Source organism: Crocuta crocuta, unplaced genomic scaffold, assembly GCF_008692635.1.
Source record: "Crocuta crocuta isolate KB4526 unplaced genomic scaffold, BGI_CrCroc_1.0 scaffold68, whole genome shotgun sequence".
Taxonomy (NCBI): domain Eukaryota; kingdom Metazoa; phylum Chordata; class Mammalia; order Carnivora; family Hyaenidae; genus Crocuta; species Crocuta crocuta.
In genome coordinates this window covers 2,958,305-2,973,686 of record NW_027532426.1, presented here as the reverse complement: position 1 = coordinate 2,973,686, position 15,382 = coordinate 2,958,305, and the positions used below count along the sequence as shown (strand labels likewise).

General features: G+C 54.0%; 1 protein-coding gene across 1 annotated transcript in view; it reads right to left on the bottom strand.

Annotated features, from left to right (window-relative positions):
- The window catches only part of STAC2 (SH3 and cysteine rich domain 2), a 13,836-nt gene extending 5,976 nt beyond the window's left edge, over positions 1-7,860 (bottom strand). The window contains exon 1 of the mRNA XM_077779192.1: positions 7,455-7,860. Within this exon, the coding sequence (XP_077635318.1) occupies positions 7,455-7,544 (90 nt within the window). The 5' untranslated portion in view covers positions 7,545-7,860. The remainder of the gene's footprint in view (positions 1-7,454) is intronic.
- Between the last annotated feature and the right edge of the window lie 7,522 nt (positions 7,861-15,382).

Here is a 15,382-nt window from a genome sequence, read left to right as displayed (position 1 = left end):
TGTAATTTTTTTTTTTATTCCAGAAGTGGGCGTTTGAGAGTGTGCATTGGCACATTGTATCTTGGCCTAAAATTATCTCATTGAGATGTCTGAACACATGATCAGAATTTAAAGCAGCATATTAGTTAATGTTAAACGACATAACGACATTCTTGCAGTGGCAGTGGCAGGGCCGGTGGGGGGGGAGGGGGGGGGTGGGGGGGAGGGAGTGCTGTAAGTGGAAGCCAGAGGGATCCAGCTCTGGGCCAGGATGTCTCCTTGGTCAGCAGCAGCCTGAGACTGAGGGCCAGAGGTGAGATGAAGTACTAAGAGAGAGGCTGCCACCTTCCAGAAGGTGGTCACGCCCTCGGATGCCCACAGGAGCCGGGTGGGTAGCCTCCATGAGCAAAGGGCTTCCGGCTGGGCACGCACAACTGGAGTGGTGAGGGCAGAGGTGGACTGGCCGGTCCCGGCACACCTGCTGGTGCCCCCAGACAACGGAGGCCCGTCCTCATGGCCAGCCCAGTGGACACAGCCAGGTTTTCCAGTTTTTCAAAAGAAACCTAGACTCTTACGTGAATTTGGATAGAAACAAATTCAAGAGGTTTTATTTCCTTTTTATCTTTGCAGAAATGGTCGTGTACTATTTTTCTACGCCTTGCTTTTCTCACTTAACAGTAAATCTTGGAAATCATTCCATACCAATACATAAAGACTTACATCATTCATGTTTATAGCTACACAGGACTTCATTGTATGGGTGTTCCATTTACTCGAGTTAAAAAAAATAATACTTTGGGGGCGCCTGGGTGGCTCAGTAGGTTGAGTGTGGGCCTCTTGATTTTGGGATCAGCTCATGATCCCAGGGTCCTGGGATTGAGCCCATGGTGGGCTCCACGCTGTGTGGAGCCTGCTTAAAATTATCTCGCTCTTGGGAGCTTGGGTGGCTCAGTCAGTTAAGTGTCTGACTTTGGCTCAAGTCATGATCTCACGGCTCGTGGGTTAGAGGCCCACGGTGGGCTCTGTGCTGACAGCTCGGAGCCTGGAGCCTGGTTTGGATTCTTGTCTCCTTCTCTCTCTGTCCCTCTCCTGCTCTTGCTCTGTCTCTCTCATCTCAAAAATAAATGAAAACATTAGGGGCGCCTGGGTGGCTTAGTCGGTTAAGCGTCCGGCTTTCGCTTAGGTCATGATCTCGCGGTTCGTGGGTTCGAGCCCCGCGTCGGGCTCTGTGCTGACTGCCAGCTCAGAGCCTGGAGCCTATTTCAGTCTGTATCTCCCTCTCTCTCTGACCCTCCCCTGCTCACGCTGTCTCTCTCTCTCTCCTAGAAATAAATAAAAATATAAAAAAAAATAAATGAAAACATTAAAAAAAAAAAGATTCACTCCCCCTCTCCCTCTGCCCCGCACACGCTTTCTCTCTCCCTACAACAAAATAATAATAATAATAATACTTTGGGGTGTCTTGGCGGCTCAGTCCGTTAGGCGTCCGACTTTGGCTCAGGTCCTAATCTCACAGTTCTTGAGTTTGAGCCCCACACCAGGCTCTCTGCCCACAGAGCCCACTTCGGATCCTTTGTCCCCCTCTCTCTCTGCCCCTCCGCCACATGCTCTCTCTCAAAATAAATAAATAAAACCTTTTAAAAACTAGTAATACTTTGGGGGCTGAACAAAACATACCAGGTCCCCAGTTTTCCATGTGTTCTTGAACAGGGTGAGAGTGGAGGCGTGGTCATCCTTGGACCCTCATCCTCAAGGCTGATTCTTCCTCCAAAATGTCTCTCTGGCACATGGCCTGTCTATAATCACCTTATCACCTCCACAGCCCTGCCAGAGCCCCTTGCCTCCACGTCACCCATCGCCCCCTGCTCTCCATACCCTTGCCAGAGACGTGATCCCTGACCTTGTGAAAAACATTTCATGGCTCCTCAGGACGCAGCCAAGGCCCTTGTCCCCGTCATGGGGCTCTGCAAATTGGCCAAGCTTTCCCTTCCAATCCATGCCTTCCACCTGCAGCCCAGACATGGAGATTCTTTCTTTTTTAAAAAATTTTCAACATTTATTTATTTTTGAGAGAGAGAGACAGACAGACAGACAGACAGAGCATGAGTGGGGGAGGGGCAGAGAGAAGAGACACAGAATCTGAAGCAGGCTCCAGGCTCCGAGCTGTCAGCACAGAGCCTGACGCGGGGCTTGAACCCACAAACTGTGAGATCATGACCTGAGCCACCCAAGCACCCCAAGATTCTTGAACTCACCCGTGTTTTATTTCTCCAAGCTTTTGATGTGTTTGTCCTCTTCTCTGCCTTATCCAGGGAAAACCCTCTTTATCCTTCAGGGTAAAGTGGCTGTCCCTCTGTTGGGAAGCTGTCTCTCCTTCGGCAGGAATTCCATATAGTATAACCACTCCCACCTCTGGGGCCCACTGCACCAAGTACTTTCTTCCATTATGAATCCAATCTGGTTTACATAGTGGTCATTTACTTCTTACTCCCCCAGGAGACTGGAGCCCCTTGGGGGCAGGAACAGTTGCTTCAACACCCCCCTTCCACCTCCCAAAAACACAGCTTCAAGACATAGTAGGTGCTCAGGGAATATTTGTTGACTGAATGATAGCCAAGTGCCTAGAATCCTAAATGGCGCCCATGTTCTGGAGCACTAGGTCAATTCTTCAGAGCGGCCAGAGTTACTTCCAGTGCTCACCCCAGCATACCCTTCTTGAGTCTGCCCAGAGTGAGGTCTGGAAACATCTCTAGCCAGATCCTGGAACATCTTCCCTCCTATTGAGAGCCCCCCTTACCCCTGCTCACATCTTCCCATCAGTGACAGATAAAGGGGGCCAGTGGCCTAACTTCAGGTAGGGAGACTTGGCTAGGGTTCCCAAATAGCACATCATGCAGCCTGTGTGGCCCCAGAGAGGCCAGCAGTCAGCAAGACATGGAGAGAAGCAGAGAGGGAGACATTTAAGGGTGCCTGGCTGGCTCAGTCGGTAGAGCATGTGACTCTTAATCTCAGGGTTATGGGTTGTGAGTTCAAGCCCCGCAGTGGGCATGGGGCCTACTTAAAAGAGAGAGAGAGAGATTTGGGCATGAGGTAGGCCCCAGTGTGCCAGCTGGGAGGCCAGAGCCTTGAGGTGTCTGGCACGCTGAGATGCCCAGCTCTTTCCAAATTCAGCTTCCTGGATAGAACTGTGGGCTTCTTTGTGTGTCTAAGAGAAGCAGGCCCCGGGCCCCAGATACTTGGGTGTTAGGGCAGAGATAGAGGGCCAGAGGGACAATTAATTAGAACTCAAATGTATTCTGTGAGCCAGTGTGGCTCTGGAGGCTCTCACAGGTCCAGAGAGGCGGGAGAACTCCCCACTATCCTGCCCTGGGGGGTCAGAGCATAGAGCACAAGAGGTCTGGGAAGATGCTCTGGGGGTGGGTACAAAACTAAACCTACCACCTGAAGGCAAGTCACTTCATTTCCACTGTCTGAGCCTCAGTTTCCCCACATCCAAGAGAAAGGAGGCAGGACTAGATGCTCTCTAGGCAATACAAGGCTCTGGGTCCAAAAAGCAAAAACATAAACTTAAGGATATAATGAGGGGGTGTCATTGTCAGATACTGGAATTGAGGTAGTACCTCATATAGAGCACCTCAGTATTCCAGGCACCCCACTCCGAGGCGCTGACAATCACTGTCTCACTTTGCAGATGAACTCATAGGCACATAGGAGTTAAATCACCTACACATAGTGAGTCCTCGGCTGGTAAGTGGCAGAGCCGGAACTTGACCAGAAGGGTCTTGCTGCTCTAAGCTCTGCCTTGGCCTTCGCCCCCGCCTCTCAGCTGTGCCATGGACGTGTCCACCAGGTCCATCATGAAATTTAGGGTTGGAAGGAACCTGAAAGACTGGCCACCTAGAGTGGTCCCCAGCCCCCACTATCATCTCACAACGCCTCGGCCATGGCGCCTCTGAACGGTTGTCTGACTCTGTTGGTCACCTCTTGCGGCAGGAAGCACACCCTCTCTTGGGACAGTCATTCCATCTTTGGGCAGCTGCAATCGCTGGAAAGTGCTTCCCTATATAGCTGAAACCTGCCTCCCTGAGATCTTTGCCTATCGGCTCTGTTCTGCTCTTGGCTCCAGAAAGGGCTACTCCTTCTTCTACATATCAGTCCTTCAAATATTTGAAGTCATCAGTCATGTTCCCCCCTCCCAAGGCTCTTATTGCCATAGTAGTCCCCACAGGATGAGATTCTAAGCCTCCTTACTCTCCAGCCTGTGCCCTTTCCTGGTCTTCCCTTGGCCCCAGTGCCAAGAGCTACCTCTGCAGGGTACCAGCCGTCTCTGGAACAGAATGTTCCCCAGCACTGGGGCAGCCCCAATTCTGCTCGCCGCCTCCCTGGCTCAGCTGTGGGCTCCAGGTCCCAGGAGGGCAGAGAAGCGGGAAGGAACAACATACCACCTGGAGTGGCTGGCGGATGTCAAGGGTTGAGGCTGAAGAGCAGGACAGGGGCGCCTCTGCCAAACAGCTTGATGCCTGTCCACTCAGGAGACGTCTGGTTTGGGTGCTCAAACCTCATTTTGGCTCAGCCTGGCCAGGTACTCCTGGTTCCCAGAGAGGCCTTTTCCCTATCAGCTGTCTTTTTGGTGCCCCCAGCGTCCAAGGAACCACTGCTGGCGTGGGGCGAAGTTGCCATGTGCCCTGGCAAGCGGGCCCACCCGGATGCTACTCCCTCCCGATGATGCACCGGGAGCTCGTCTGGCTTGGAGCCTGGACCACCAGGCCCGCTCTTCTGAGTCCCCCCCCAGACACGGAGTTTGGCCTGCCTGCCTCCTCCCCACCTCCCCACACACTGGATGGTCCCTTCTACTCCTCAACTCCCCACAGCCTCTCCTCACTTCTCTCCAGCTCCCGAAAGGGCACTAGGCAGCTGGCGGTGGGTGGCAGCGGATGTGGCACAAGCTGACTCAGATGGCAGAGTTGGCATGGCAGGGTCTTCCCAAGGATGACACTCAAGGAGGTGAGGGTACCACCCCATGGTAGGATGGCACGGGGACCCAGGGATGGCAATGATGACACTCGGAGGGTCACCGAGTAGCTTGAGTGCAGGGATATGATCCAACCTTAGGGTGGGAAGGAGGCAGGACTCAGTCTGGCAAGAAATACCCAGAGGACCCCAAGCACTGATGAATAAGCCTGGAATGCTGGCTTCACTGCCTAATGGGTACTGGCCCCCTCTGTCGTACCTGCTTCAAACTGAGTTGGGAGGGCAACAACCCTCTCCCTTCCCCCTCCCAAAGCTTCTTTGGGACAGGCTGAGGTGGGGGGAGCTAAAGGGGCTGGCAGGGCCCTGAATTCTCTCCCTGCCCACTCCCGCCCTCCTGAATACCCCACCCAGATCGGTAGCCCAGCCTGTGTTGTTATAACAGTGCTTCACAGGGGTGACATTTAGAGGAGGGGGCTAAAGGGACATGGCAAGGGGCGCAGTCTCCCTCCCCTCTTGCGCTTGGGATCCCCACAGCTCAGATTCAGAGGTGATAGCGCTGGATGGTCCTCAGCGCTGGATGGTCCTCGGGCTGGGAGGAGGGAGGTTCGAACCTGCCAGGCCCTGACCTCCCCCTGCCCACACAGCTGAGCTTGCAGCCTGTGGGTTTGCTGAGGCAGCACTGCCCAGGCTCCTGCCTGCTTTCGGAGAGCTCTTCAGGAGGGGGGCAGGGAGCCAGGCCTCCTGTGGGAGGCAAGGCAGGGCCTGGGAGGCCCCCATGCCCTCAGGAAGCAAGCAAGGGAATTGTGTATGTCGGTCCTGGGTGACCAGAAGGCAACTGAGAAGGCCAAGGATATTGGAACTCAGGATGGGCTCAGCTCCCTGGACCCTCTGCTTAAACAAAAACAAAAACAAAAACAAAAAGCTGTCACAAATGTTACCAATAATATCCTCCCACCGCCAAGACCTCATTCCTTTCCTAGTGGAGACCCGGATCTCTGAGAGGGAGTTATCTCTATGGTCTAAGAGACCACAGTCTCATTCTCAGAAGGGGGCAGAAGAAGGTCAAGTTGAGATCTTCTGACATGGAGACCTAGCGGGTTCCTCTGGTTTAAAGATGGGATGGGGCGCTACCTGGGGTACCTCACCCAGGCCCCACCCTGCTCCTACTCATCTACCCCTGGTCATTTTCTTGATGACCTTGACCTTGAATTAACCTCATATCCTGAGAGGTGGCCTAGACAGAATTAGGAGCAAGATGGACATTGGAAAGAGCTATAGATGAGCTCTTGACACCGAAGGAGCCAAAGATCCCACCCATTTTTGGTCTTTAGTGCCCTCCTCCTCATCTGGACGACAGGAGCAGGTGGGAACAAAACACCAGGGTGCAGGGGAGAGGGAAGGAGGCTTTGGCCTGAAGTCTGGAGAGGGGGCAGAGCTCGCCCTTGACACAGCCTCTTTTTCTCTCCCCATCCCCAGCCTGCTCCGCTCATGCTGCTCCCCCGCAGAACTTCTTCTTGCGGGTCAATCTGAGCACCTAGAACTTGGGGAGGAAGTGGACAGATTAGAGGTGGGGGTTAAATTTAAGCGGTGGCCTCCCCCAAACCCTTAAGCGCCAGGAGTCTGGGCTCCGCCTGCCTTCACTGAGGAATAATTTATTCATTGTGACTCCCGCAGGAGTAACAGTCATACATAATTAGGGTTAATTATGACATTCATTAATTTCCATGACTTCTCTTTTTACTTCCACCCACCCTCTCCCCCGCCCCCCGTCCAGCTCCGGGGGTGGTGGGCCGAGGCTGCATGCCCTTCTGCTCTGGAGCCGCAACGGCAGTCCCCCGGCCCCCGCCCGCGATGACCAGCGCTGCCGCAGCCCCCAGCGCGCACTAGGGGAGCTACGCATCCCCCGGACCGTGGCCTCCCATCCCGGAGCTTAACCTGGTTGGGAGGAGGGAATGCAGGACTGCAGTGGGTGCGAGAGACACAACCGGAGAGACTCAGAGATAAACATAGAGAGAAAGCGGGAGAGACACCACGGCTGACAAACAGGTTGTAGAGACATTTTCAGAGAGACACAGGCGAAGAGAGAGGGACAGACTGAGCTACAGACAGAGACCTGGCGGGCGCGGGAGGGGTGCGCCTCGCACGCACACACCGGCGCGTACACCGGCCCACACCCGCTACACACCGCTACACACTCCCGCCGCCTTCGCTGCGCCGATTCCCTCCAACAAAGCCGAGTTACAACCTCCCAGGAGGGTCGCGGCAGCGCGTCCGCTCATCACGCGCGCAAGGGCGTGTCGTGCTTGTGTGATGGGGGCTCCTTGCGGCCCCTCGTCGCGAACCCCCTCGGCCCGGTCGTCGCGCAGAGCTTTAAGCATTACACAGGTCCCGCTACCGTGACCCCAGGGCCATCAGAGCCCACGGTGGTGACCGCGTCGGGAAGAGGGCTCCGGGGCTGGGGGGCGCACTGGGCAGGGGTCCAGGCCTTTCTTTTCCTGAGTTACCTTGGTTTCCTGGAGGGCAGAGACGGTCCCCGGGGGGGTGCGGGTGGCCGCGTCATCCGGTTCGTTCTCCTTCTCGCTCATTTCGGTCATGGTTGGGGTAGAGGGGAAGAAAGGTTGCCAAGACCCGACGGCAGGCCCGCTGGGGGCAGGTTGCAGGTGGCAGACGTCTCTCTGGGACCCTGAAGCCCTTTTCCAGAGACTGTCCCCCAGTGAACCCCAGGAAAAATCCGAGCAGGCAAAGCGACCCCCGACTCCCGGGAGCGGGTGGAGAAAGTTCCCGGTTTGGCCAGTGGAGAGGGGTAATTACGGGGAGCCGCGGGAGCCTGACGACCCCAGGAATAAGGACCGAGGGTCTGCAGAGGATGCTGCTCGCAGCGAGGGGAGGAGGGAAGTGGGGACGCGGGGATGTGCCGAGGGAGGGAGCGAAGGAGCNCCCTCTCCCTCCATCCCTCTCCCCCTCCCCCTCCCCCTCCCGGCCCCAGCCCGGCACCCGGAGGCCCCTCCGCCCAGTCCTCGCCTTCCAACTTTGATTTAGGAGGTCGCCTGGTCCCTCCCCCTCCCCTCCTCGGCTCCCCCGCGCCGCTATGCAAATCAGGTTCTCAGCGATTGGTTGCCGTGGTGGCCAGGAGCGTGAGCTGGGCGGAGCCTGGGGGGGACTCGACAAGATGGGGAGGAGCCTGGAAGGGTAGAGAAGTGGGGAGGAGGTGGTTTTACACTGAAAGATCCGGAATTGGGGGCGTGACAAAGTCGCGGTTCACATTCGAGTCTGGACGGGATTGAGGGAAACAGAAAAAGGTTGGATCTGCAGAAGGATAGCTGAGAGTGAGATCGAAGTTAGGAAAGCGAAGTAGTGGACGAATGTGAACCCTTCTGCCCCATTAACTGGATGTCTCTGTGAGCGAGACTCCCAATATGCACACCCCTGGACTATGAGGTAGGGGCTTCTTTAAGGAGAGAAAGGACAATTTAGCATCATGTGTCAAAAGGCCAGGCCTGACAATCCCTCCTTTGAGGATGGAAAGCAGGACAACCAGATTCCTGTCCAGGCTTCGTGGTCGCACTTCAGCAGAGAAGGGCCCTGAGTCCCCACACCTAAGGTCCCCAAACCTCTCCAAGATACCCCACCCCTCCTAAAGATCCTACCACAAATGGACTTAGATCAGGGTGTAGGAAGGAGGGGGTGGGGAAGAGGGTTCTTACTCTCCAAGTTGTCCTCTGTCCACTTGGCCTAAATGTATCTCTTAAATGCATGTTGCTTAGCTGCCATTTCCCTAGTCTTCCTCCTTCACCTCCAGCCCTCTTTTCTTCCTGGGCCTTCTGACCCTGCCCAAATCTCCTGGCCTGTCCAAAGAAAGGGAGGTAGTCTGGGAATTGAAGGAATCCTTCCTTGGGTGTGGGTGGAGAAACTTCTGGATCAAAGTCTCCCTCCTCCAGGGGCTCCTCTGCTGTGGGTGATGAGACTGGAAGGGAAGGTGGCACTCAAGAGGGTCCTGCCTTTATGCCAACCCCGGAGAACAGAGGCTGAGCCCTCTGTCCTCCCTGTTAGCCCCTGCACATAGCCATTCATTCGTGCAATCTCTGTCCTCTCAAGAGTGAGCTCACCATCGGATCACTGCTCAGGTTGCTGGGTCCAGGAATAGAGATTTATTTGCCAGTCGCAGAAGTGAGGGTTGATGCTTGTGGGGGTTTGGATCCCTCCCCCTCCAGATCCGCCCACTGCAGCGGCAGACCGACTCTGAGTGTGGCCTTCCTGAAAGGAGCTTCGAAAGATCCTGGCCTCAGCCCTCAAGCCAGTCTCCCCAAAGGCCCATTCGTTAACCAGCCTTCTCCCAATTCCTTCTGAGGCGAGGGCTGCCATCTTCCCTCCTGGTCAGCCCAGATGCGCCCAACACCCCTACCTGGGCAACTCAGACTTAGGGAGGCATGAAGCACCCTGAGATAGGGTCATCAGGCCCTCAGTCTGTCCTGGGCTGGAGCAAACAGGGGCCTCATCTGTACTGAAGACCTCCTGAGGGGAGGTACCGCTGTTTCCCTGCAAACAGCAGAGATTGAGTTCCTTAGATGCATGTTGTATATAATCACTAATTAACGGTGTGACCTTGGGTAGGCAGCTAAACCTTGTGGAGCCTTGATATCTTCTCCAGCAAAATAGAGATAGTGCCTACCTCACTGATAGAGTGAATGAGATAGTTCCCCTTAGCCCAGGGAAGACAGGCAGGGAAAGTGATTTTCCTCTTTTCCTCCTTTCTTCAGAGAGATTTGTCCCTTTCCGGTGCTTTCGCTGTTAGTTCATGGGGGAACCAACTCGGAAAGAAAGTCCGACTAGACAGAGGGAGGAATTTCCAGGGGTATCAGTGCTACCAGTGACCCAGGAAAGCGAGGGTAGGGCGGTGGGCCCTGGGGCCCGTCTGGTGGAGGCATCAGAAGCCCGAGGTGGCAAGAATGGGGAGGAGGCAGGGGGCTGGATCCCATGACCTCTGGATGTCCTTTCTGGCCTGCAGCCTTCGTGTTTCAGAGCAGTCTTTCATGAACTAAGTCTGAGTCATTGTCTCAGCGCTGACAACTCCCTCTGCAGTGACTGGGAACGGCAGGAGTAGCCGGGCTAGCTTCTGGAGGAGAAGGAACACTGTCCCATCTCAGAGTCAGAGGGCAGCTACGAGGGGTGGGCAGAGCAAGGGGCAAGGTGCTATCAGAAGGGAAGTAGCAGCCACACGCAGAGGGAAGGCTCCCTAGGCCAGAAGTTATCAAAGAACTACTGGGGGGCGCCTGGGTGGCTCAGTCGGTTAAGTGTTCGACTTCGGCTCAGGTCATGATCCGCGGTTCGTGAGTTCGAGCCCCGCATCTGGCTCTGTGCTGACAGCCTCTCAGGGCCTGAAGCCTGCTTCGAATTCTGTGTCTCCCTCTCTCTGACCCTCCCCTGCTCACGCTGTCTCTCTCTCTCTCTCTCTCAGAAATAAATAAAACATTTAAAAAGAGAGAGAGAGAGAACTACTGGGAGCCTCTGAATAGAAGAAAAAGTAGGAGCCTCTTAATAGGAGTGAGAGTGAGTGCTAGGCTCTTGGGAGCCTGGGGACAGGGGGATGGACCAGATGACTCCAAACTGCATGGGGCACAATGTTCAGCACACTAAGAAAAACTGGTTCTCAGGGCCCCTGGGTGGCCCTGCATCTGACTTTGGCTCAGGTCATGATCTTGCGGTTCTTGAGCTCAAGCCCCACATGGGCTCACTACTGTCCTTGTGAAGCCTGCTTTGGAGTCTCTCTTCCCCATCCCCATTGCTCTCTCTCTTAAAAATAAATAAAAACATTTAAAAATAATTTTTTTAAAAAGCTTGGGGAAAGAAAGAGAGACTGGTTCTCATCCTGGTCTGCCCTTTTCTTCCTGTTTTGTGACCTTGAGCAGAGAGAGACCTGTCTATCTCCGGAAGGACTTTGGTTTCTCTCTTTTTAGATTGGCAGAATTGGAATAGTTTAGGTTGAAATGGAGAGCTGGATTAGAATAGGGGCAATAATTGTATATGTCTCAGTGTTCTTTTGAGGGTTAAATGAGTTAATATACATGAAGAGCTGGACAGAGTAAGGGCACAAAATAATAGTTTTGATCTAGCGATCTACCTATTTATTTATTTAAGGATTCTTGACCTTGAGCTTGCAGGTGAGCTTCAGAGAGTTCATGAATGCCTTGAAGCTGTATAGAAAGTTGGAGGATCAGCATTCTCTGGGGACAGTCTAGAGCTTTCACCTTCCCCTCAGAGAATCCAAGATCCCCAAAAGGTAAAGAGCCATTGGCCTAAATGGTCCCCAGGTCCACTCTAAGCAGCTGAGATTCCTTGATGGGAGGGATTGCTTCTCCTTCCCTAAGGACCGACTTATTTTCTGTCACGAACACCTTCAGTTCAAGCCCCTTCCCGCTGTGGCCTCTGCCCTCATGAGTTGCCAAGGACACCCCCAGCTGGAAACATGACTGGCTGGTCTTTTTCTCCAGCTTTAGAATTGGAGTTACTAGGGTGGGGAGTCTGTCATGGTTGAGGTCAAGTCTGGTTCTCACCTTCCAGCTGGGGAGAGGAAGAGGGTCCAGCCCAGTGGCGCTGGGGACAAAGAGGACACAGTGAGGGGCCCTGCCTTGCCCTGTCTCCCCTACCTCCCGCTGCTGGCCCACTGGGGCCCCAGAGGCGGATACCGCCCTAATGAGCTCAGGCCCGTGGCAGGCATCAGTAATTATGATTTTATGGAAATATAGAAGGCTCTTACGCAAGTGCCTGACACACTTCCTGGCTGTGGCATCTGGGACAGCCAGGTCCCCAGGGGCTGGAGGAGAGCCCTCCCACCCCCTGCTGCCACCAACCCCTGGAGCTCAGGACACTGGCATGAAGCCGCCCTCCCACTGCCTGTGGCACTGTCCCCAACACACTCTGGGTGAGCTGTTCCCTCTCTCTGTGCCCCAGGCTCCCTGGAGGGGAGCAGCACAGGCTCTGGTGTGTGCGGTCCCTCCTCCCCTCCCCAGCCAAGCGGAGGCTGTCCAGAGGACCTGTTGGGGTTAGTTCGCTCTCCTCTATGAAGAAAACCTCTTCTTCCTGAAAGATGTCCCTTTCTATTCTGTTTCTTTTCTCCTTGAGGCCGAGGACACAGGGCTGACGGTAGTCATGGGGCCAGAAGTCACAGCCCCTGGCTTCACCCTTCCCGGGGCCCTGTGCCAGTTTGCCACCCCCCACCCCCACCTCCCATGCCTCTGGTCGTGTCCCGAAGCCACTGCCTTCTCTGGTCCATTCCCCCCTACCCACCCACAAAGCACGTGTTACCACGGTAACAGCAATGTCATCACTTTGGGGTGAGCAAGGGGGTGGAGCCCAGCGGACTGGTAGAGAGCCTGCTGTTAAGGGTTAGAATTTTAGACGGATGAACACTGAAGGGCCCCCAAACTCTCAAGGAAGATGTTTTGCCGGAGAGGGGCGCCCTGGGCGCAGACCGGGGCGGATGGTTACCGAGAGCTGGTGGAAAAGAGGGAAGGTGAGGTCTGGAGGTCGCTGGATCCTGGTGTTACAGGTGAGGGCGATTCCAGCTGACTGTGCTAGAGAAACATGAGGGTGACAATGCCAAGGAGAAGTTGAAGCAGGGACAGAGGACCCTGCCTTTAACACCTCCCTCGAGGTCCGGGTGCTTAACTCGTCCTAGGGAGGGGCATTCTGGCTGGGGGAGGCTGGGGATTGCACGGAAAGCAGCACCCGGTGTCCTTCAGGGAGGGGCGTCTAGGTGGCCGTCTTTGAATGTCTATATTTGACAGATCTAAATCATGAGATCCTATGAGGTGCCTCCAGTGGCTCTGGGCACCAGGGGTGCCTGATCCTTGCACCCAACGCCTTCTTGTGCATCCTGACCCAGAGAGAACAATAATGCAAAGGATTGGTTTCTCTGAGCCGACTTGGGGTACAGAGCAGTGGAGACAGAGCTGCAAGCTGAGATGATAGAGGCTGTGAAGTGGACCGGAAGGCGGAAGCCCAGGGTATTCCAGCAGAGGGAACAGCCTGGGCAAAGGCAGAGAGGGGTGGAACAGAACAGCCTGTTGTGGACGCTACAAGTATGCAAGTGGGAAGAGGTGAGCAGGAAAGGCAGACGAAAATGGACCGACGGCCCTGAGTGCTGAGCCTGGAAGCTGGGTCTTCCAGCGCGAAGTGGGTTCTCAAACTCGCTCCCTGGAGCCCAGCTGAGTGATCCAGCAGCGCCGTGGAGGCACGGGGTTGGGGGAAAGAGGGTAGGCAAAGTAGTTCAGTCAGAACTTGAAAGGAATTTAGATACATGGCTCTATATTAAATGTTCCTGCAAGCCTTGCATTTATTCGACTCCAAGAATATTCATATTGGTTTTCCTGCCAGGCAAACTAATTTGAAGCACTAACCAGCGTGTGCCATTGGTGCCTTGCAAGATGGACCATGGTTACCCAGGGGTTTCCATAGCCCAGCTTGAGAAATGCAATGGTGCTGAGCGCAGTGGAGGCTAGAGGCCATGGGGGTTCACTGCTGAGCGGTGGTGGAATCATTCGTATGCCTTAGGGAGATCGCTCTGGCTCCCAAAGGCAGCGGCATGGAAACAGGGAGCTGGAGTAGTGAGCTTTTGGGGTCTTCTGGCCAAAGGTTCCACTATGGGGATGGACAGGACGCATTCCTGTGTCTTGGCCCCGGTGGATGGCAGGTGTGCAGGACAGTGAGGTGGCTCAGGTTCAGGCGCATTCCTTCCTAGCTCATAAGCCTGGACAACTTGCATCCCTCTGTTTCTTAGTCTGTAAGTGGGAATCGTCATATCTCATGGGGTGGTTGTGGTGGGTAGTGGGTCGAGGTCCCCTCCCCCTGGATCATACAAACCTAAAGCTGCTTCCCTTGTCTATAATGCCTTTCCTCCCTGCTGCAGCCTTCACATGCTGCTAGTCCCAAGGGAATTCCCAAGCCAGGCAGGACCCCTATCAAAGCCACACCTGCTGAGGCCACAAATCCTGCTTCCTGCCCCTCCCACTGCATCATTAGCACCCCGCCCTCCATCTATTAAAACCACAGCAGCCCAGCTACTCTCATTCATATTACTCATCCTCAGGGCTCACAGCGCAGCAGTGGAATGGAAAATATTTTATCTCCATCTTGCATCTGGAGAGCCAGAGCTCAGAAAAGCCTCAGGTCACTGCCATCACTAGAATCAAACCCAGGAACCTGGGTCTGATACTTCTTTGGGAGTTGTTGAATGAATGAATGATTGCATAAGTGAGGAACACTTTGCCCATCAGCCCTCCTTCTTTGGGGGAGTGGTAGACCTCATTCTTTGGCTCTCCAGGTTGGAATGTTGCTTAGAGATTAATTTTAAAATTCCATACATATTTACCAGGCAGAGTGGGGGCATAGTACAGTGATTAAGAGCAGGGACTGTGACCCAGATGGCCTAGGTTCAAACTCTGGCTCTATCTTCTCTTACCTATGTGACTTTGACCTAGCTACTTAACCTCTCTGATCCTCAGTATTTCCATCTGTATAATGGGAGGTAGGTGATAAAAAAATAATAGAAAAAACCAGCATCAACATTAGAAGGTAGATCCGGTTGTAAAGCACTCTAGTGGGGCTCCTGGGTGGCTCAGTCGGTTAAGCGTCCGACTTTGGCTCAGGTCATGATCTTGCGGTTTGTGGGCTCGAGCCCTGCATCATGTTCTGTGCTGACAGCTGAGAGCCTGGAGCCTGTTTCAGATTCTGTGTCTCCCTCTCTGTCTGCCCCTCCTCCACTCATGCTCTGTCTCTCTCTGTCTCAAAAATAAATAAGGTATAAAAATTGTTTTTAAATAAAAAAGAAAAGCACTCTAGTTGTCCTGAGCATGGAATACTATTTATCAAATAAACAGACCTTCTCCACTTCCAAATGCTAAATAAATAAACTCATATGATGTACTAGGCACCAGGGATACATAGAGAAAGAGACACCTACATTTAGTAAGGACTTAATTATTATCTCATTCAGTTTGTACTCTAGCCCTGTGGGGGAAAAACTCTCATCATGCCCCTTTCATAATTGCAGCATGAGACCCAGAAAGGCTGTTAATTGCCCAAAGCCATACGACTATGCTTGAACTCAGAGTCGATCTCGAGATACATACTCTTAACCCCAACGCGGGTGCACCTCTCTTAGTCCCCACCCTCAAAGGGCTTCCACTCTGATGGGAAAACAGGGATTGGACAAAGTACACAAAGAATAAACAGCATGTCAGATGACTGTCGTGAAGGATTTTGTGAAGGGCAGAGACAGGACATGGGGAACATAAGCACCAAGTGGCTGGGCTGCAAGAAAGCTAAGAAGCAGGCCGTGTGTTTGAAGTGTGAACAGAGTATGTTTCCAAGGGGAGACTTGCTGGTGGTTCAGAGGGACTCGGAACAAAGGGTCGGGTGCTTAGAGCCACGCCGG